Source organism: Spea bombifrons, chromosome 2, assembly GCF_027358695.1.
Source record: "Spea bombifrons isolate aSpeBom1 chromosome 2, aSpeBom1.2.pri, whole genome shotgun sequence".
In the NCBI taxonomy this organism is placed as follows: domain Eukaryota; kingdom Metazoa; phylum Chordata; class Amphibia; order Anura; family Pelobatidae; genus Spea; species Spea bombifrons.
Genome location: NC_071088.1, coordinates 25,308,307 through 25,331,426, shown reverse-complemented (window position 1 = coordinate 25,331,426; position 23,120 = coordinate 25,308,307). Strand labels below are relative to the sequence as shown.

Below are 23,120 nucleotides of genomic sequence, written 5' to 3'. Positions count from 1 at the left end.
GTTCTTGCCCAGTTTTGTACGTGCAGATGCAGCCAAAGAAATAAGATTAAAGACAGAAGATTGATGATAGAGAGAAAATAAAGATAGAAGATGTGGAAGTGATAGGCAGAAGAGTATAAGAGAATGAGAGTGTGAGAAAGTGAGTGAGAGTGAATGTGGGTAACATTCACCCACATTCACTCTCGCCCTCAGGTAACAAATTTTGGCCAAACCAATTGGACAGGGAACGCAATTCGTTGCCCGAAAACAAATGGACCAAAATGAACCGAAAAATTAGTCCAAGTTTTTGGCCCATTTGCACATATCTACAAACCATGTCCACCCTGCCTATTGAATAGCGATAAAAAAGCACAAAATATTAGAGGGAGAAGAGGTAATATAGCTCAGCTCCAGCTGACCATCTTCACAAGGCGGAGAAAGTGCTGGTGTATCTGAGCCTATTGATTGGTATTAAAGCTTTTGGATAGAGGAATGAGGATGGAAGTCAGTAGAGCATAAACTAAAATCAGTGGAACATAGGGGGTGGAGGTGGAGTAGGAGGCCTATCAAAATGATTAGTCCAGATTCTGGCAAGTTCCCTGGTACCACCAGGCCATATCTAAGATTATTAATCCTAGCCTGCCCTGTTAAGAACAAGGCAGCTGCTGACCATGACCTATTGCAGGATTTTATTTCCCATCATCCAGATTTACTTAGGGCGTCTCAGAACTTTATTGCGTGATACGACTATGGTTAGCATTTCTCCACAAGAATATAGACCAAATTCACATCTTGTCACTGGACAACATTTGTCTAAATTATTCCAAAAATGCAAGGAAGTAAAAGTTACTCTCTAGGATCTGTTCACTCATGTGGAACACCAAATGTAACATTTTTGCTATGTGCTGTTCTGTACAGTTTAATTGTATTGCTTGATTAAGTGCCTCTTATTGTTAGATTCCAGCTGTAGCTCTTGATCACCCACATTTAATAGCTTTGTTCATCATTAGTATACATCACGCGTACTTCAGTTACCATGTTTCACATTGTTACGCCTGTTATAGTCAATTCTACAGCAATGTATTGTTTTAACAGACACTGTGGATAACGAAGGAGTTAAATCAATGTGTGTCTTACAGTTAATTATACTAATTAAAGGAAATGAGTCTGTTCTGAAATAATAGATGCTTTCAAGCATTGAAATTTTCATGTCATGTACAGAATGGAATGGGATCCTTAGTAGTTTTAGCCACTTCTGGCTTCTTACATGAAAGAAACACTTAAATATCTTAGCCTTCACAAACTTTTACAAATGATGGGGCATAAGGAAACACCAGGGGTTATGTCACATGTCCAAAAACTAAATGTTCAGAAATACAATTATGTGATTGGTTCTGTAGCAGAAATTTACACAAGGCTGGTGACCCCCAAATGCAGATCTGTTAACAAACAGGTGCATACTCGTAACCATACAAAGCAGTGCACTCCCTGTTTAAATATTTGTTTTTTTGTAAACAAAATGACAAAATTAACACACAGTGGCGGTATCGCATCCCTCCTATCATATACTTGTGACACATTGTGTTATGTTGCATTTGTTCTTATGAATGAGCCAAGTGATCCTAAAAGGTTAATACTGAGCCCTCCTTGTTTCCAAGTACTTCTTCTCTAGTGGTAAATTAAACTCTTCATATGTCTGTTCTAGAAAACAAGGCATCCAGACTGAAAATTATGTAGAATTTCAACAGGAAAATAGAAAGCTGCTGTTTGATCAAAATTAAATCTGAAAAGATAAAAGTAAACGCGAGATAAATAAGCCATACATTTTACCATTATCTGCAATATATAAACTATCATAATTTGAGGCAGATCTTTCCCTTTTCCTGAATATTACATTTGTGGTTCAGTGCAATTAATGCATACATTATATAAGTGTCTTTCCAGGCAAACATGCCACGCCCTCTTGTGAGTAGCTCCGCCCCCTCTTGATGACATCAGCACGTTTTGCTGCGTTCAGCTTCCTCCAAGGGCGTGTCTATACTATGTTGCTTTTTATTTTTTCTACATATGTATCTTTGGAGAGTGATCAATCCTGGCAATGTATATATCGTTTGTTCTTACAGATAAGTGAATTTGTTTTTTCGCACCCTCACTGGTGTTTTTCCGTGAAGGTTTGGATATTATTAAGGCAGTGTATCTCAGTGTATCTGATAGAACATGTAAGTCTTACTTCTTGCAATAAACTATTACCTAACCTATGATGGCGATAACAAGGCACGTGATTTTCAAACATTTTTCTTTAAAGGAAAATTGACAACTTTCTAGAGAAACAGTTCTATGGATTCCTGGTGAAAAGTTAGAAACTAAAAATAAAATAACACAAAATAAATTATTACTATAAAGAATACTGACAATATATACTTTATTGAGGCTATTAGAACTTCATTTTGTAATCCTGAATTTTAGGTGATTGTGTGGTATTGAGTGCTACCCTCTGCTCAAAGTCATACATTGATAAGTTACTTTGTAAAGTCCTCTCCGCTTTAGAACAAATGGGTTGTTCTCTTGTTCATGGAACAACAGAGTGAAGAATGCTGTTAATCATTGGTTCCTGGTATTCACAGACAGCACTTTTCAAGTATTTTATCATCTTTTGTTGATCATAACATTCGTCTTAGCCCCAAACTGGATATCCGGGTCTGAAGGTGGGCGTGGAGACACATTGCAGCAGGAGATGAGTTCTGAGAAAAAACATTCGACCATGGCTTGCTTTGAGTAGCAATGTGTTTCTTTTCCAAAAGCTTACAATGAGTGATGTAGCTGAAATTCCCTCTACTTTCAGCACTGTTTAACAACTGCATCACCAATGCTATATATTGCTCAACCTCTCTCTGTAGCTTCTTATCCAAAATTTCCTTTGAGACTTATACCTGGACCACCTTCAGAGCACATTCCATTATTTTTAGTTCCTACTTAAGAACCACAATCAACAGCTGCATTTTTTTCTTTTCCCCCTAAAGAGTTCATTTTCCTTGTCTGGTTGTTGGTTCAGTACTTATTATTGAAGTTCCACCTTCTCTTACAGTATCATAGAATAGTCAACAGCTTCCTTCATTTGTTAGTGAAATGTTCAATCTAGACCTTCAGCAGATACACCTGTATTTGTAGCTTTAGTCTACCTGAAAGGATTTTCTGCCCTTCTTTCCTTTTCATTTTGAGTAGCATAGCATCTTCATGTAACTGAGCAGCTACTTCTTTATTCCTTCTTTCATCTTCGTTGACTTTTTGTGCTCTTTTCAGATGTGCTTCTTTTAATGCAAGCCTTAATACTTCATTTTTCCCTTTTCTTTTTTTCAAATTTGTCCTCGATATTTTTAACTCCCAGCTCCCTTCTTCTAAGCATATCATCGACAATTTTGGTTTTCTTCTCATGCCGCTTTTTAGCAAATTCAAAGGCTTCCATCCACTGGCAAAGTTCGTTTTGTGCCAGTTCAGTGTCTTTTAATAATTCTTGTGCTTCGATCTCCTGCTTTGTTTGAAGCTGTTCAATAACATTATTTTCCCATGGTGCTAAACGCTCTAACTTTAACTGATATGCCTTCTCCATTTCCAGTTGAAAGTCAGCTCTTTCTTGGATTTTTACATTTCTTCTATCTTCATTTTTGCCTTTTTAACACATTGAAATGTTGCAGCTGTTGTGTAATCTCGGACCCAAGCTATGCCTCCATTTCCTTACGTTATTTAAAGAGCTTCATCTCCAGGGACTTCACTCGTTCAGGGTCACTGGTACCTTGGTTTCTTTGGCACCCTATAGGTAGGCATGACTTTAACATTCACTCTACCTTCATATGATTACTTACCTCTTCCTATTAATCTTCTTCCCTACTAACTAACAATAATCTGATCGTACAGACAAAAGTGCCATCTCTAACAGAAGAGTTAGATATCCAGCATGTAATTCAATATTAATTTACACAAAAGTAACATTTTGTGCTTTCTTGGAATCCTATATCTTGATATCTTGCATGTCCATCTTGTCATATAAGAAAACTAATTTGATGGATAGGTGTGCAACCCTAGTTTTGGACATGGTGAAACGGAGGTAGTTTTTCTCCTCTTTAACATTGAGAAAGATCATGTTATCAGAATCCGAAGGAAGACTGCAATGTTTGGAAATATGTAGCTTGAGTTATTTTCCAGTACATGCTGTAAAGTATCTGTGATCTGGTTCTGGAAAAAACAAATATTGATCAGTTCATCGCATAGATCAGCTACATTAATGTCACAGTGGTTTAGTTTCTACCCAGTTAGTTTGTTTTGAAAATCCTTGTGGCACTCTAAGATTTTGTTTCTGTCAAGTTCAAGTCTACAAATTTGACATAAAAAATCAAATGCATCATAATGGCTTTGCAGTAAAATTAACCTTTCATTTATTGAGTTGATGGATGTATCCAGATTTGCAAAGAAAAACAAAACTGTGAAGTGTTACCTGGCGACATGAAGAGTCTCCTCTTCATACTCAAAGTCAAACGATCTTTTCTGTCTCTGCTGATGAATTGTAATACAATCAAGAAAATTTGCCTCAGCATTAACCTTCCCAGCAACCTCGTTGCCCTCATTTATTGTTTTCTCAAAACCTTCATCAGATCGGAATTCCACCAAATGGTTGCAGCATTTGCAATTCATGGACAGTTTGAGATGTTCAGAGTTGATTGCTGTAGTACATTGGTCACTGCATTTAGTTTTGACAATATTTCATACCAAATGACAACAGAATATATACATTTAAATGATTTCATATTGGGTGCTTGATGCTTTCTACTTGTCTCTTTGGTCATCAACAGAGATCTCATACAATGCATCACATATTTCTAATAGGAAATGATGAAGACAATCTAGTGTCCTTAAATGGCTATTCCCTAAGACGTTTAAAGTAAGATTCTGAACACGTTCTTTGATGACTTGCCAGTGTAGATGAAACAAAACAAGCATATTTTTTTGGATAACACCAAAGAATTTTACTGTTAGATATGAACCATTTGCCAAATTGTTTTCTACCAGATTAAGATTATGGGTGGTGCATGGCAGATAAAATGTTTGGGAGTTAACATCCAGTGTTTTTTGCTGTTATCAATTGTGTTTACCTTTCATATTTGCTACATTGTCATATCGTTGCCCACACATGTCCTGGATGGCAATACCATTGTCATGTAAATATGTTAGTTAAAAGGTTGTGAACCCCTTGGAAGATTTATCAGATATTGGACAGACGTCCAAGAAATGTTCTCTAATCTGTACTCTTTTGGTGTTGGAATTCAGAACATCAAACCGGACCACGATGCTAATTTGTTCAATGTGGCTTACATCTGGTGTGCAATTAAGGATAATTGAATAATAATATAATATTGAGCATTTGTATAATCTTGCTTTTGAGTTTTGTTCCCAGAATTTTGATTAGTTCATTTTGTATCTTGTCTCCTAGGTAATGGGGCATGTGTGAAGAATCTGAAACAGCGCACTGAACTCACTGGATGTGTTCTGCCACAATAGGATCAAATTTTCCAATCATTTCAAATAGCTTGAGAAAATTGCTATTTCTTTCAAATAAATGGCTGCTTTTTGCTAGTAATGCTAGGTTTTGTCCAGATAAATACCGGATAATGTAAATTATTCTCTTTATTATGGAGTGCCAGCGTTTTTTTCTCTCTTGTTCCAAATTGTTTTGATTAACATGATCTATGGTTGTGCCTTTCTCTAGGGATCTTGACAGTTCCTTCCACTTCTTATAGCTTTGCATGCGGGTTGTATTTGATCCATGCCGGCTTAAATTCCTTGACAAGTGCTGCCAATCGTTGAAGCCTTTTTTAGAGGCCAATGCATCAGTGTTAAAAGCAAAACAAATTCTTTTTCTTTGAATATATCAAGGAATCTCTTGAGATGAAATCTCCATTATCCAGTACTCTTTGATAAATAGAAACTGAAAAGTTGTTATGGTTTTATCTTTAGGGAACTTGCAGGCCTTCTGAACAGGACTATTTTTATTAAAGTAACTCTGAGTCTGTCACCAGTTTTTTTCTGGCCAAAACCAGGACCTTCTGAGACAACCATGAAGGATGTTGATGGTTCCTCATATTCCGGTATATCTTTGTTTCACTTAAGAGTCTGAGTCTGGATGACAAGCAGCATACTCCTTGTCAGTGTCACAGAATTTTACTTGAGCTTACTTGCAGTATTTCCCTTCAACATCTCCGATCTACGATACAATCAAGATCCACAGAGGCTACAGTGTAAACTTGATTGCAGCGCTAGGAAACTTGTAATAAATAGTTGTTTTCCCCACAAAGGTTGTTTATGTCATTGCGAGTCCTTGCACCCAGACAATTTTGGTATTTTTATCCATCTTGAAATTAAAAAATTCAACATCTATCTTTAAATATAATGTTAGCCAAACATATTGCTATAAAATAAAATAATGATACATGATTTTTGATCCTAGGAGTAATCGAGATGACCATACTCATGAGGTGAAAGTATCCCAGTGAGCCTGCATCTCCACACCTATTGTGGCCTGAAGTGCAGGATTACACTTTATCCACATTTCAAAAAGATTTGGAGTTCTGTCAACTTTCAAACAAATCCTAGGAACTTTTTATATTATAATCATGCAGACATTTTACAGACCCACAGGTATCTAAATACTTACCTTAAAAGGTACTGGTATGATGAGTCGCTGGTCTTTACGGACCAAAAGCAGAACACAGCAATCAATATCGGGTGGCACGTAAGCCTTGGACACAAAATCTTGATATTCTAAAACCAAACTTTTATACCCATGATTACAGACTGGCTACACATAATGGCGTTTTTTTGTAACAACAGATGTTGCCGTATAAAGGTGGATACTAGCAGTTGATGGCTATACGGCTACATTGGAGAGTTTAGATCATCAGACTTGTTTACCAACAGTGTACACCTCTGGGTCGTATGATGATTTGCATTGCCCAAGAACTGTTGTCCTTTGCATTTTCTTTTTCAATGCTATATGTTGATTGAGCTTTTTGATATTCTCATAATAAAAATGAGATCCAATTCAAGAAGAAAAAAATTATACAGAAAGTAGATATGCTTTAGGACTAATTTGTATACCCTGTTGTTTCAGTTTACAGTACATTATTTCAACATAATAAGTGTTCTAGTGTCATATCATCGCATTTGCATTTTAGCTACGCATCTGTAGAATACAAATTGGATGGCTTGCATCTGGGTACTTGGTCTTTGTTAGATTTTTTCCTTTGACATTTGATTATGTTTTCTGTTAATTGTTTGGTCTTTGTTTCAGGTCGTGTTATGTAGGTGTAAAATGATCCTGTTCCTGGAGGTATTATATGGTCACCGTGAGCTTATAGGTTTGGGAGATCCTGCTCACAGCTATGAGGACTGTGGAAGTTGCTGAATTTAGAGATCCCCCCCCTCTTTTTTTCTCCTGTAGTATGGGAACTACTAGCAAAGTGACCATTGAATTAAATATGATATATCTGTTCAAACTGTAATACTCCCTTTGAATCCTTGTATACAATCTTTCTTGCGTTATGTGAGGCTTGAAAAATATTAATAAAGAATTTACAAAAACTGTATTGAAATATTGATTACATAAAGATTCCTGACTAAGGACGACTATTCCCTAAGACGTTTAAATCCACAGTTCTTATGCTTTCAATGCTGTTGAGTAAATCCTTCCTTAAACTCTATATAAAGGTTAATCCTCCATCTGAAATCCATAGTCACTCAGACACAGAAAGGCATACACCACGTACAATGGAAGAAGCTATCCTCTTGAACGTGGAGGGTGTGAGGAAGAAAATTTGTCATGGAGGAACAGGTGACATGCCTCAATTTATCAGTGGATCTAAGGTTGGTTTCACTTAGCTACAACATCAAAACAAGTGTGGTTGCAAGATTAATTTAAGACATAAATAATGCATTGTACTAAAATATAATCTTCCTCTAACGTTAAGAATAGCACGGTAAGAGTATATTATTCCTGGGATCTATTCTCTGTAATTATTTCACTTGTTTTCTTTATACTGGTCTGTCTGTCTATCCATCTATCTGTCTATCTATGTTAGAACACAAGGCCACAGTCTAAGACTGGAGTGTCAGTGGTTTAGATGTAATGCAAGGATGTTTTATTTTAATTATGGAACAGCCACCCATCAGGAGTGGTAGAGGCAAATACAGTGAGGGAACATACATGGGATAAGCATAGGGCTATCCTGAATCAAAGACAAGATTAATTAGGGTCAGAGTCTCTACATCGTGAAAATTCTATGTTACCTATCCATCTATCTATCTATCTATCTATCTATCTATCTATCTATCTATCTATCTATCTATCTATCTATCTATCTATATCTGCCTGTGTCTATCTGTCTGTCTGTCTATCTATCTATCTATCTATCTATCTATCTATCTATCTATCTATCTATCTATATCTGCCTGTGTCTGTCTGTCTGTCTGTCTATCTATCTATCTAGTCAACTGCTATTTTGAAAGAAAAGGAAACTAGCCCATTAAAACATCATCAACTGGATAAGAAATACAGCACAGACTATTTATGACTATTATGAATTAATACAATTAATGACTAGTTAATGGAATATCTTCATAGGCATACAGAGGCCCTTTGTCAGCAACCATCACTCCTGTGTTCCAATGGCACGCTGTGTTAGGGACTCCAAGCTTAAGCTGAAAAGGCTAATTGATCATTAGAAAACCCTTTTGCAATTACCTGTACACCTAAAACCCTTTTTACACCTTACCTGTACACCTTTTTTTTCCTGTTGATAGGATCCGGATGGTGATTTCTACAACCTACAGTGTTCTTGACGTATAGTTACCTAACCAATCATAGCTTTCAGAAAGTTACGTTATAAACTAAATATCTCCAAATCAACAGCAAATATTGATAAACTAAGAAATACAAGCCGTAGCTGTGGGGTTGATATAGGATTCCCTTTCATTTCATAGAGTTGCCCTTTATATATGTTGCTCAACAGCATGAAAAATACATACAAAAAATAAAAATAAATCAGTATGTGGACGGATTGATTATTACTTGTGAGATTCCTATATTTTTAAATATTATTTAAAATAATCCAGTAGTTTACTTTTAGAATCTAATCAATTTGAACCTAAGTAGCAAAAAAATTTCAACAATGTAGGTGTTCATAAGTCATCTGTCCGTTTAACTATCTTTCCGTGTGTCTTACACACCCCGTGATCGGTTTTAGTAATCCTGTATGCAGCTGCAGGATTAGGCATCACAGCAGATGGTAGGATAGCTGTGTTTCTTGTTTTGTAATAAGACTAATTAAATCCACAGAATAGCATCGAAGCTACAATTTACAAAATTTGGCAATAACGAGATGGAGGAACATTTTAAACTACCATGAGTGTGCGTTAGTATATTGTTTTAGTATGTTCTGGTACACAGCTGGTATAAGTATGTCCATTTCTCAATACAAATAATATATATAGGTACTAGTATATATATATATATATATATATATATATATATATATATATATATATATATATATATATACACTACTATATGTACTAGTTGTATGTGCCTTTTGGCAAGCTGGGAGCACTCCTATAGGAGTGTGAAGGGAATTAATATATATATATATATATATATATATATATATATATATATATATATATCTGCCATACATTATTTAGATTTCATATGCAATAATTGGAACAAATTGCTATTTGTTCAAAGGACTAAACTTTGATATATAGGATATTAAAATAAAACCAACACATATAAAGACATAATTAACTGATTCCATAAATGTAACGGTTTATGAGACTTGCTGAAATAAAGAGCTTTTCTTATCAGACCCAAAGAGCTAAAATAATCTGGCAGAATGTTCCCAAAGACACAGATAAGAAATATAAAATGATTCCGCTGCAGAGCAAGAGTAATTGCCAGGAGCAGAACATTGGATGCTAGGATTATGGTTCCCAACTGTATAATCTTACAAATGCCACATGCACTTAGAAGTACAGTAAATCACCGCAGGACCTTAATCATTACCGTGCACCAGATAGCAAGATACGGGAAACAATCCTCACCTGTCAGAACACTTTGGTGTTCCTAGCTGTGGCTTACAATAAAAAGCAATACAACCATTGTGCGTTTCCCTTTAGAGCAACATATCTGGGTTATATTTGTCACGATGGACACGCTATTAGAACCATGGGTCTTCTAATTTTTTACCTGAGTCCCATAATAGATATGAACCAGTCCATTTGTAATCCTCAAGCATTCCCTGCCCTCTGCCAATATATTCATACCTAGGAAGTTTATAAATGAAGTTGCTCTGCTTCAAATATTAACCCTTATTTGAATGTAGGAACTTTGAAATCGTGGCAGCCAAATGGTTATAATAAAGCTCCTTATGGAAACCATTAATTATCAGAAGGTAAGGATATTCTACGTTGCATTAACAATAATATATCGTCGAGAAAACTGGGATGCTCTGATATCATTAGATGATGATAAATGTGAGAGCTTACATTGTATGAAATTAGCGATTTCATAGTTGTCTTATTTGATTTAGGTTACCTTTCATTTTCGTACAATAAAGTGTGACGATGAAGGAACTGTTCTTGATGACAGCAAGAAAGTTGGAGTCCCGATGGAAATCATCATTGGAAATATGTTTAAGCTTGAGGTTTGGGAGATCCTGCTCACATCTATGAGGATTGGGGAAGTGGCTGAATTTTGGTGTGATGTCACAGTAAGTGTTATACTTAAAATTTAGAGGGTTAAAGTAAAGAACAGAAAGATCATCCATTTTGGGGGCTTAACTGCACCCCCAAGCACATGCATGCCTCTTTAATTGATGGCAGAACTTGCCGAGGCTGTTTGCCATTTAAGCCCTCAAAAGTAACTTTTCATTGGCAGGCAATGTAAGACATCAAGAGCCAGTTATGATCATTATTTTAACTGATTGTTAGTCTTTTTAGCCTAATTTTGACAAGCATTTATGCGTTGTGTTTTACACTTTGTTGCAATTAAGTGGACTTTCTCTATATTGTTTATCCTATTTCTTAATCATGCTGGAAATCCCTGCTTGAAAACAGGTGATGAAGCCATGGATACCTTTAAGTTGCTCTTCAACTTACTGGGTTAAAGGTGTGACTCCACATGTAAAATTTATATAAAAGAACAGCCTTTGGTATAGTATTTTAATATTTCTAATACATATTTATAACACTTTTTCATATATTATATGAATTTCATTTTGAAATGTGGAAGGTACGATTATAATGAAATAGCTTCAAAAAGCATGATTCTTTAAAGAGGACTGAAAAAGTGCAGCAAATCAGAATAGATAAAACCTAGTACTTAATTTGCAAAGGAAGTTTTGACCAAGGTACAAACTCTACTTAATATAATTACTTTTCAAAGGTGGTGCTATCTCAGTTGCTGAGTCTCTAGGAAGTCAGTGATGAGACTTACTGGAGCAACGCTGATTTTCTTTAATGTCATCCAGGTTTTGGGCCAGGTGACAAGAATAATTTTTGCAAGGCCCCACTGCCCTAAGAAATGGACAAGCAAGATCCCTACTCTTCTTCACGCTTGTGGTCTCTACAGGTCTGAGAGAACCAGAGTACTGGAATGTGACATAATATGTTCATACTTGTTAACTTTTGCTCCAGGTGTCCCAGAAAAAAAGGTGGGGCCTAAAGTAGGCGGAGTTACAGGCCCTGCATGACCCTGCAGCATTGAGCTCCAGGCTAGAGGCCTGCGCGGGACTACTTTTTTAATCCCGCTCCTGCCCGCTCCCGCAATGTGGGTGTTCCGCTCCCGCCACATTTGTGGCCAATCCCGCCCGCTCCCGCCACATTTGTGGCAAATCATGCCCGCCTCCTTACCTGATTTCCCACGCAGTCCCGCGCGGCTGCCCTCCAGTTGTTCCCTTACGGCGTCTCTTATCTTGCTCCGCCCAGGAACAAGGTGGAGTCACAGGAAGTGACGTCACATCACGTGACTCCGTTTTGTTCCTGGGCGGAGCAAGCTAGGAGACGCTGTAAGGGAGCAGCAAGAAGGCAGCCTTGCGGGACTGCGCGGGATTACCGGGACCCGCAGGTACAGTGCCTGACCGCCCGCTCCCGCCCGCAGCCCCAGCAAGACCGCCCGCGCCCGCAAGTTTTTTGGCGGGTCCCGCGGGACCCGCCTCCCAGTGCAGTCCTCTACTCCAGGCTACCAAGTACAGGTACTGGGTGTCCGGAGCTTATTTACCGGTGTTTAGGCTGTATATGTCTCAGACGTGCACAGTTTAAATACAATGCTGCGGTGTGACATACTTTACTCATGGAAAAATCATCTCTCTTCTCTCTCTCTCTCTTGAGATTTTCAGAGCACATTGTACTGCTAAAATTAACTACCTGCATAATATCTAATAAGTGACTTAGTTTGAGGTAATTTCATAACAGAACTGGGTACTAGTTGTAAGTCCCTTTTAGCAAGCTGGGAGCACATTGGAGCTGCAGAACTGGGCAGCCATGTACTGTAATTATGCAGAGTGAAGAAAGCATTGTTCTCCTAACTTGCTAGATTATTTTGATCATAGGCTGTCAGTCTCACTTGGTCCCCAAGCCTGTTTTTTTTTGCCGGCTCTCACTTGTGCTCTGGCATCTTTCCTACTCTTTCATGAGTCACTCATGTTGTAGCCAGACATCCCTGGGCAGTCATTTCAGGGGACTCATTGTAGAATGTCTTCCTTGCCCATGTAGTGAACCTGTTTTGGTGATTTTTAGGGGGCTTTATTACCTGACCTTAGCTTGTCCGTTACCCTCATTTTATCTTTCCCTTCCCTAAACTCATCTTTTTTATTTACCTTGTCTAATCTCATTCTTTGGCCTGATTTTTGACTTTGGGTTTAGGATTTCCCCTTAGTACTTTGGTTATCAGAGTGTAGCAGCTGGTTGTCACAGTAACTAGAGGGAGAGGACCCTTTGAGGTAAGTAAAGAGGACTTTTCTTAGCAAGCCAACCTTTGATGCTACAAGAGTTACACAGTTATCCAGTGAGTGATGAGCCTCTGAGTCTGAAGAGTTATCTTCTACTACTGCTAATCTGCCAACAGAACGTGATATAATCTGGATATATTTTCAGGAAATGGGTGAAAAAAATCTAATTTTAAATGATCCTAATATTCTTTTATAATATGAGTGTGATCTGCCTTGTAGAGGTGACTTCCTCTAATGTCAGACATATTTTACAGCAATCCGCCCATAGAAGTAGGGGCATTAATGTACTATAATAGTATGACTTAGTGAGAATTTAACAATAATGTGCAATAATGTCATGTTTAAGTAAAACAACAGTAAGGATTTGCAAGTTTTTCAGTGAATACAAAATGGGGACTTAAGTCTCTGTGGTATTTATCCTTTCTTTTAATTGTTACCAAGGATTTTTTTTCTACAGAATTTTTTCATTCGGTAAAGGTTCAGTGTTAGTCCGTTAATAAATCTACACTGCAGAGTCGTAGAAATAAAAGGCTTTTAAAGTTCACCATTTACATATCATTCTAAGACATCAATTCTTTTAGCATTTTAACTTAAACCTCCTCACTGGTTGTATTTTAAATGTAACAAGATCATGCAGACACCGTTAAAAAAAGCTTCTTATCTATATAACAGGTTTATATCTTTGTAGAAAAATGCTTCATTAGTATTTTCTATAGCAAACGAGAAAGTTATACTTAATTGAAACTACAAGCCATTTAGCTTTGATAGGTTGGCTATTGATAAATTCCTAATCTTTGGAATCTTCTTAAGTCTTTAAGACTTTTTTCTGTGAATGGAAAATATATTATATATTATATATAACCCCTTTTTAGCTGAATCTTGTGTATGATCAGGTTCTGTTGACAATCTGATTTGAGGCCATTTTCAATATTTATTCAACCGCAGGCTTATGGTTTCCAAAAAAAGGATTACAGTAGTCCTTGAATGATTGTGAAGATCAGATGCAGAACATATGGTTGCGATTGCCCTACCCTCTGCTGGCAACCTGCAGGCTGCAAATTGTGCAGGTGCAAAAGGATCAGCCGGAGCCTCCGAGAAAATGGAGCTCACATGCGCTAGAATCTCAGAAACCATACAAGTCTCAATGAATAATACATTGACATCCGAAATGAGTTTATGTTTCCCTGGAGCTTTTAAAATAGCTATATCTCTGATGGTATTTCATCTCTGACATGTTTACTTCATGCATTATAACCCTTCTTTAGTCCTTGTAGTGTATCATTTGGAGCAGAATTATAACTGCAGAACTGGCTTCAGCTGACATAAACATGTTGAGAAGTAAAACAAAACTCAGAATTGCCTTGTGAACCAAACAGTGTCTATTTAGTTTAAACTATGATCGGATATGCAAGATTATTCCTCCCCATAAAAATCCATTTGATCAAAGGTTTATTTTGTAGGTATATGGCCTTGTTAAACCTTAAATCTAGCACACTGGTGGAAGCCGACTTTCACCTTTGTTATAATCTTTATTTTACACAGCATTTATTGTCCAACATTTTATACACAATCGACGAAAGAAACATTCAAGGTCGGGTAATAGCACTGTTTTAGAAGTTTTACGTTGACTCATTTATTTTTTATAGGGAAACTCATTGCCCATTTGTTAACGTAAATCATTCTCTATGTGTTACTAAATTTATTTGTGCTCCTCAGAAGGAGATAATAAATGTTAAGTCTTGAAGCTACTGCCTGGTGTTTACAATAATTCACTATGGTATTCTTTCTCTCACACATTATTCCGCTAATATATAGTATCCAGAGACTGGCTATTGGAAATCTGACTTATGAAAGATGGCTTTTATTACATGAGATAATAATATGTTATTAGCACTCTTCCATTTGCATTTTGTATAGAATATTAAGAGTCGCACACAAGTACTAATTACAATAATTTAGATTAATAACTGATACAATCACAACAATGTTTGACACAAGAGTCACAATAATCTCATGTTAAAGAATGACTTCTACATAAGCTAATTCTACACTTTGGTATTTTTAGGTATTGCTAGTAGAAACAACCGTAAGATCATTCTGTAACGAAAATTCCTGATTTCATGTTTGTACCATTAAATGTGCTTATTACTTACACCTTAAATATTCCTTATCTATTCTTAGACTAGGCTGGTTTTTACTAAAGGAGGTATTTGAAGGAGAATTGGGTTTTCAACCCTAACCTCACGATGCATTATGTTGACCTACCCTGTGAGAAGATGAGTGGGGGCCCATATAGGGACCCATAGTTTTAAGAAATACACCATCAGCCATAATATTATGACCACTGACAGGTGAAGTGAAAAACACTGATACTCTTATTATCATTTCAACTGGTGGGGTATATTAGGCAGCAAGTGAACATTTCGTCCTCAAAGTTGATGTGTTAGAAGCAGGAAAAATGGCCAAGGCTCATTGATGCACGCTGGGGCGAAGGCTGGCCTGTGTGGTCAAATCCAACAGATGAACTACTGTAGCTCCAAAAAAATTGCTGAAAAAGTTAATGCTGGTTCTGATAGAAATTTGTCAGAACACACAGTGCATCGCAGTTTGTTGCATATGGGCCTTTGTAGCTGCAAACCTGTCAGGCATTCTGACCGCCTGTCCACTGCCAAAAGTGACTACAATGGGCAAGTGAGCATAAGAGCTGGACCTCGGAGCAACGGAAGAGGCTGGCCTGCATCACATTTATGGTCGGGTGCGTCGCTTACCTAGAGAACACACGGCACCAGGATGCTTCCATATGGGCCCCACCTCGCAACTTAAAAGGACTTAAATAATCTGCTGCTAACATCTTGGTAACAAACATACAGGAAACACAATGGTGTAGTACCGTTATGTGTTGGGACACGCCAACGGTACTACACCATTGTGTTTCCTGTATGTTTGTGTTTCCTCCTACATATGCCCTGTTTTCGGACCCCGAGGTGTTGATTTATACAAAGCTTGATCGATCTATACACACTGTGAGTGCATAAGTATATCCACCACAAGATCATTTGTGTTAACTACTACACCATCATAGTTTTCTTCTTATTTGTTTCCTTCGTTTGGAAATCACTTCTCTACACTGGTTTTCACAACCCTTAGTTCTTGCTAACATCTTGGTGCCAGATACTACAGCACACTTTCAGAGGCCAGTGGAGTTCATGCTTCGACTGGTCAGGGATGGTTTGGCGGCAAAAGGAGGACCTACACAATATTAGGCAGGTGGTCATCATGTTATGGCTATCGCTCCGTCTGGACCTACATAATACATGTAGAGGGTGGTTAGTTGAATACACAACTATGCAAACTTCCGCTTTAATGAATACACTCCTAGGCAGGGGTAGGCATCAAATGGTCTTTTTGGAGAACATTTAAGTAAATGCTCCTTAGGTACCAGAAGCTTTGTCCATCCCTAACACTAAGACATAAATGTGACCATATGCAAAAGTATTTTGTGATATTTACCATATCATTGTGATCTCAATATTAAAGTAATTTGGCTAGACAGCATTGATAAGGTTGATAATCTCAAATAAACGTTACATGCGTTACTGTTGCACCTCTATATTAAATGTTATAGAAGTAAGTAAGAAGTAATATTTTCATATAAAATACATTTAAAATCTATTAAAATATTATTGAGTATGAAAGATTGATAGAATTCAATAAACCAATCTCGTTGTTTCATTAGTAGTAAAAGAATGTATGCCAGTAAGAGGAAGAAGCTTTATTAAATATCCAAAACTCTTTTGCAGGGGCTAATGACTATCATTAATTTGATAAATGACACAAGTGAATGCTCTATCAATTAACAAGGAAAGTTAATGAGTCTGATAACACTGTCAATAAATCTCTATCTTGTGCCTCTTCCCACAAGGAGTGGGTCTAGAATTCTAGAAGGACAACAGGTTATCGCTTGTAGATGTTTCTTCTGTGGTTGAGCCTGTGGATGATTTGGTGGCTTATTAATTGTGGCTGGGCAGAGTCCTAAACAGCAAACTGCTCATTGCAGGTGCCGAGAGGGGTTTATGTTCACACGTGCATTCTGGAGCCACCTGGCCATAACATTTTCCTCTGCCCTGTTGGTATATTTCCAGATGACTTTTCTCCTGCAGTACATGCATTTAATCATAGGGAAAGTGACTTTCTTTGTATTGACAATATAGGAACTGGGGCCAAAAATATGTTTATGAAGATAAGTATATCATAGGCCACCCTTTAAAAGAATGCAATTGATACCTTATTTTATTGCGCATTCTGATACTGCCTAATTGTTTCATTACCAAATCTATATTACGGTATTGTCAATATGATCTGCGTTTCAACCGTTATACTACACCTTGGGCAGATACATACAATTCTTGATTCCTTTTGAAAATTGCACTTTTGTTTGTAGGCTGTAATAATTACACCTTTCCTTTGTTATGCTTCACTAAGTGACGCTTATGGCTTTCTTATTACAAGAATTAGTTCTTGTATTTTGCTCCACAATCAGCCTTTACTATTATTTTCCTTTGTAAGTGCTTCTAAAAGCAGTTGACTTTGATGGGAAGTTTAATTATGCTTGTCTAGTGGTGCAAGTTATTCATATCATCGCCTTCAGAGACACATTGACATTTACTGCAGATATTTGCATCTTGTTTAATTCGCGTATTGCATTGCTTGTGATTTCTGTAAAAAATGATCCTAGAGATCAGTGGAAAAAATGTATATTGACACCATTTCAAAATGCTATGTTTTAACACATTAATTTACTATAGCTTTTCTGATAGCAGCTAAAAGCAATGTCAGTGACAGCCACTTCCAGAATGATTTTCTAATTTTGGATATACATCAATAATATCCACAATGCACTCATTTTCTGCTACAAACAGTGTCTGAAGAAAATGTACAAATAGTATTTGCTTGAAAATGTCACGTTTGGTTTCATGTACATAAAGAACAATGGAATGTTGGACTTTTGGAGGTTCAAAATAGAATTTAGGCTATTATTGGTACTAATATTTGGCGTCCCACATGACTCTATGAACTGGTTTAGACAGGGTGGCTGCAAGAATTAGTCCCAATTACATTTCTCTATAGATTTGACATTGAAAGTATCTGGGTGCAAGATGCAGACCATTCCCCAGTGTCAAGGATGAATTCCCTGTATTTAATGCCCAAAGTTTTGAAATCATAGAGCTGATAATCATCTACATTTAGTAACAGTTATCAACTCTGGAATGATCTCTGCACAGCTCCAGGTTTGAAGAACTCTGGAGTATCTGATAAGATATTCATACGAGATCAAATAGTAGTCAGGCATCCACATTCTTCAACCACCAGTAATCACTGAGAGACTATAAGAGCAACGCATGTTTAAAAGGAATGTAATAGCAGAAGTAGATAAACGATTTCTGTTTCCACTTAGGTCCAATAATTGTTTCTTATCTGTCTCTCTGTCTCATATTTGTTAGACTTGTGAGTTTGCCCATAGCCAGTTTCTAAACATAATGATCATTTTTTGTGGCAAATGTTTAAATCACAGCAGACACAGTATAAAATATGTACAGCAAAATATCATTTCGTGTGCTCATCTGCTTGCTGTTTGGTTTGTCCAATATGTTGAAAAAACATTGTTTTGTGGTCTTTAAGATATGTAGTCTTTAACTGTTTTTAATAATATGAATCTAAAATGTAGAAGGTTTCTCTCCAGTAACTTTCATTTTTGACACTCTTTTTTTGCATATTCTTATTAGCACACTGGCTTATACCCACTTGTGTCCAAGAGCTTGCGACGCATTGCAGAAGGAAAAGACCCAACAGACTGGCACATGCACACCTGTGGTCTGGCAAATATGTTTGCTTATCATACCTTAGGCTACGAAGACCTAGATGAACTTCAAAAAGAACCTCAGCCTCTCATATTTGTGATTGAACTATTAAAGGTAAGAAACACATGTAGGCTATTTCAACTCCAAAACGGCAAAGCATAACCGCTGCATTAATTTATATAAAGTATATAACATACACTCATACTTTTTCAGTTATGGCAAACTGTTGTCCATACCACTTAAATGTGCAGCAACTCGTTACACAATTACAGAAACATAATCTTCATATCCCACTGTATTGCTAACAGGTTGAATCACCCAGTATGTACAAAAGAGAGACATGGGCTCTGAGCGATGATGAAAAGTTGAAGGCTGTTCCTGTGCTACATGGGGAAGGTAATCGGCTGTTCAAGCTTGGACGCTATGAAGATGCAACCAACAAATACAGAGAAGCTGTCATCTGTCTGAAAAATATCCAGACAAAGGTACATTCTACAGCCAGCTTGTCCTTACCCCTACTAACACATATTCTTCAGTCGTAGAATGCCCCAAGGTCCCAGCCTATGTCAATTATTATTTCTCCATGTTTTGTGCTGGGAAATATTTCCTAAGGATCAGTATTACCTTTGCTTGTCAACATGTATTGTCTGGGTGACACCTTTGCCTCCACCACCAAACTTCCCAGACCTAGTGTTGATTAAGATAGATCACACATCAGTTCACATATGCACACATTGACAAAATTGTTGTTTTGGGTTTAAAAATTGTGCAATTTACCAAAATACAATAAAGCCTTGCAGCTTTTACTTTGCAAACCGAGTTAAGGTATGTTAGGGAAACAGAAAGAAAGCACAGCTCGTAGCTAATTGATCATATATCCGCTGGCTCCCAGGGATAAAGTAGCACTGCAGATAAGTACCAGCGATAAACATATCTAATTGACACTGGGTTTTTTTCTGCATTTGTAGAGCCTAGGTCCTACAGATGAAGTGTCAGTTTTTGAAACGTTCTTTGATTTAAGTACTTTAAGAGATATACTATACTATGTGTAGTTCTTTTGTTTATATTGAGCGCTGGCATTATCTTTCTACATAATGGTGTACCACTTAACTGACGCAGAATCTAAAGTGATGTTAACATTGAATAAAAACACGTTACATCCCACTACAATGGAATAATTTTAGCGCTCAATAAAATAAATAAATATATATTTTATATATATATATATATATATATATATATATATATTCATTTCAGAAGTCACCTTTAATCAAATTAATAAGTGATATTCTATTATGGCTTCTTAATTGGCATAATTGATAAGTGCGAGCAGCTTAAGACATTTTGTTCTTGAAAAAGCACTGCTATGACAGGTAGTCACATTAATATTAATTTAGTGCAGAATGCTTTGTGCCCCATAACTGGCTGCCATTAGTAAAAATCTGATTTATTGCCACGCATGAACCTCTATAATATTTTTGCTTAGGAAAAGCCTTGGGAAGTACCTTGGATGAAACTAGAGAAGATGATAAACACTTTAATTCTGAACTACTGCCAGTGCCTGCTGCGAATGGAGGAGTATTATGAGGTATTGGAACACACCACTGATCTCATCCAGCACCATCCAGGTATTGGAGTGGATTTGGCCTTGTTGTCAGATGTGGCATTTCATGTTCTTTCCACATAGTAGTATTTCTTGTGGGGAAGGAGTTGGACCTAGCCTTGACTGGCTCAACATGCTCCCACTATGCCCTACCATGTGTTTTTTTCTTATGCCCTGCCTTATGGGCATCTCTGGACTTACACTTGCATAGTTTTTCAGCTTGCTTCTAAAAATCATGGGCACATGTTTAGAAGGCAAAGCCAAGGATCCAGAAAGATTCGACAAAACATGCACCGCATAACTTCATTTCATTGGTGCACTCATGTCAACTTTAGCTAAAGCCACCTCACAAACACTTTAGGGTCTCTTAACTTGTTTATCAGTGTGTCAGCTGAAAATCCAAATACTGGGACAGCAGACATAGTTAACAGCTCTAATGTATCCTTGTAGTTATGTATTTTTATATATATATATATATATATACAATCTTTAAAAGTATATACAGTCTATATATTGTTTGGGAGGCCTTCTGGCAAATCCCGCTATGCGGTCATATTTGGGAATATTAATACCTAGATTCCATACTAAAAAATCATATGAGACACATCAAAGTAAATTTTAGCATGGAGACGTGACCCAGACAAATCTATTATGACAGATTTAAGCGACTATTTCTCCCCTTGTGTTAAAATCGACCACATGTGGGAATAGAAAACAAGTAAACGTCTATTTCTGTAAACATTATCATTATATTGTGGTGTGTACGGCAGAAGAAAAATAACATGTGTTGGGAGGAAAACAGTGAGTGCTAAACATCACTGTTGTCAATTAGGTATCACTGTTCTTGGATGCTAGCCAGTGTAAAGATTATAGAGGCAGGAAGAGATGCGAGACGACTGCAGATGGAAAACATTCTGTATGTTCTCCTGTAAATTCCCTTCAAAGGTCAAGCACTCGGACTGTTTGCTTTTCTGCATTACTTGGATTCAGAACACCGTGCACATTTTCCCCGTGTTCTCCGTAGCTTCATATTTCTATTGCACATTCTGCTGTGATAGTGTTAACCGTACCAGTTTATATTGTACTTCCTCATACCAATTCCTTTTTCACGTTCCTGATGTCTGTTTGGGGTGGAATGTTGTCTTTTTATTATATTGCGTCATCCATATTTAACATTTTTTTTCATGTGTGAGCTCTTCCTCTGCTTTCCATTCCACCCTGGGCAGCTACCTTACTTACTTCACACGATTTACCCCATTTTTGATGTACCAAATTATCAAAATGCATTTGCTTTGTAAGTTTGTTGAGACAGGTGTATTTGTCAGTATCCTTTTCAATATCAAGTGTGCTATTAGAAATCTGCTGATGTACCAGTACTCCTGTCTTTTTTTATGTATTTTTTTTTACTAGAATTATTTTTTCCATTAAACCACTGAAAATCCTTGCATTTTTCAGAGGAACAAAGTGTTAGTTTCAAAATTGCCAATGTATTAGCAAAATAATATTTCACCATTCAAGTATAACGTCTGAGCTGCGAGATTAACACTACGTTAAAACACAAGGACTCTATTCCAGAAAAAATACTCCAATTGAAGTACCAATATTTGACAAATGCCTTCTTGAAAGTGTGCTGAGTAAATAAAAGGTTGTTCATGCGATCCACTAAATCATTGGTATAGAAGCCTGAAACATTTATAAACAGTAACCATTTATGTGCTCTCCATAAAGATTTTATACATGATGACTTGCTAGTTCTGGTAAATACATTGTTTTGATACTAGGCATTATGGACTTGATGGGCTTAGTTATTTAAACTAAAGGAGGCTATGTTTATACCACACCATCCATTTCTGGAAGCTGAAGAGGGTGACATTGCAGCCGGGCGTCCCTTCCCATTCGGCGCCTGAGGAAACTGCCTTTCTAGGCCCTTGGAAGTTACTGCCCGGCTAATATAGATGATCAAAAATGGTCCATTGCTGTCCCTGGACTGCTATTTTTTACAAATTGTAATTTAGAGTCAATTTTCTGTTTTGAAATAACTAATGATTATTTTTTTGGCATTCATCTCTTCTGTGACCTTTCTTCTCAGGTTTGGTGAAGGCATATTTCTTACGAGGAAAAGCCAATGCAGAAGTTTGGAATGAGACAGAAGCAAAGAATGATTTTGCAAAAGTCATGGATTTGGATCAAACTATGAGTCGACTGGTAAAAAAAGAAATCAGGATGCTGGAGACCAGAATGCAAGACAAAGCAGAAGAGGAAAAGCTAAAATATAAAAACCTATTCTCTAGCGGTGATCAGAAATGAGGACTTTTTCATTCACGGACATCAATCAGTGATGTTCTTCAAAAATTAGTATGAACAATATGTGAATAATTAATATTCTACATTATGAATACACAGGGAAGATACATTTGAAACCACTTTTATTGTTTACATAATAATTTTAGAATAAAGATACCAGTAACCATAAAGTTTGTAAGGCAGTTGAAAGAAAATATCTAATATCTATCTGTCTATAAAACAGACCTATAATCTTCCTGTTTCATTTCTGTATTAGGATAAAGATGGTTGCTTGAAAAGAATACATTATTAGTACCGTTGCTAATATCCCTTGTCGTTCTACATAAG

At 36.9% G+C, this 23,120-nt stretch overlaps 1 protein-coding gene across 1 annotated transcript; it reads left to right on the top strand.

Annotated features, from left to right (window-relative positions):
* The first annotated feature begins 7,777 nt into the window (after window positions 1–7,777).
* Window positions 7,778–22,913, top strand: AIPL1 (aryl hydrocarbon receptor interacting protein like 1). The gene is made up of 6 exons (XM_053457200.1): window positions 7,778–7,890; window positions 10,611–10,790; window positions 18,812–19,000; window positions 19,195–19,371; window positions 20,373–20,514; window positions 22,579–22,913. Exons 1-6 carry the CDS (start codon window positions 7,795–7,797, stop codon window positions 22,794–22,796), a joined length of 1,002 nt encoding a protein of 333 aa, XP_053313175.1. The 5' UTR covers window positions 7,778–7,794; the 3' UTR covers window positions 22,797–22,913.
* The last annotated feature ends 207 nt before the right edge of the window (window positions 22,914–23,120 follow it).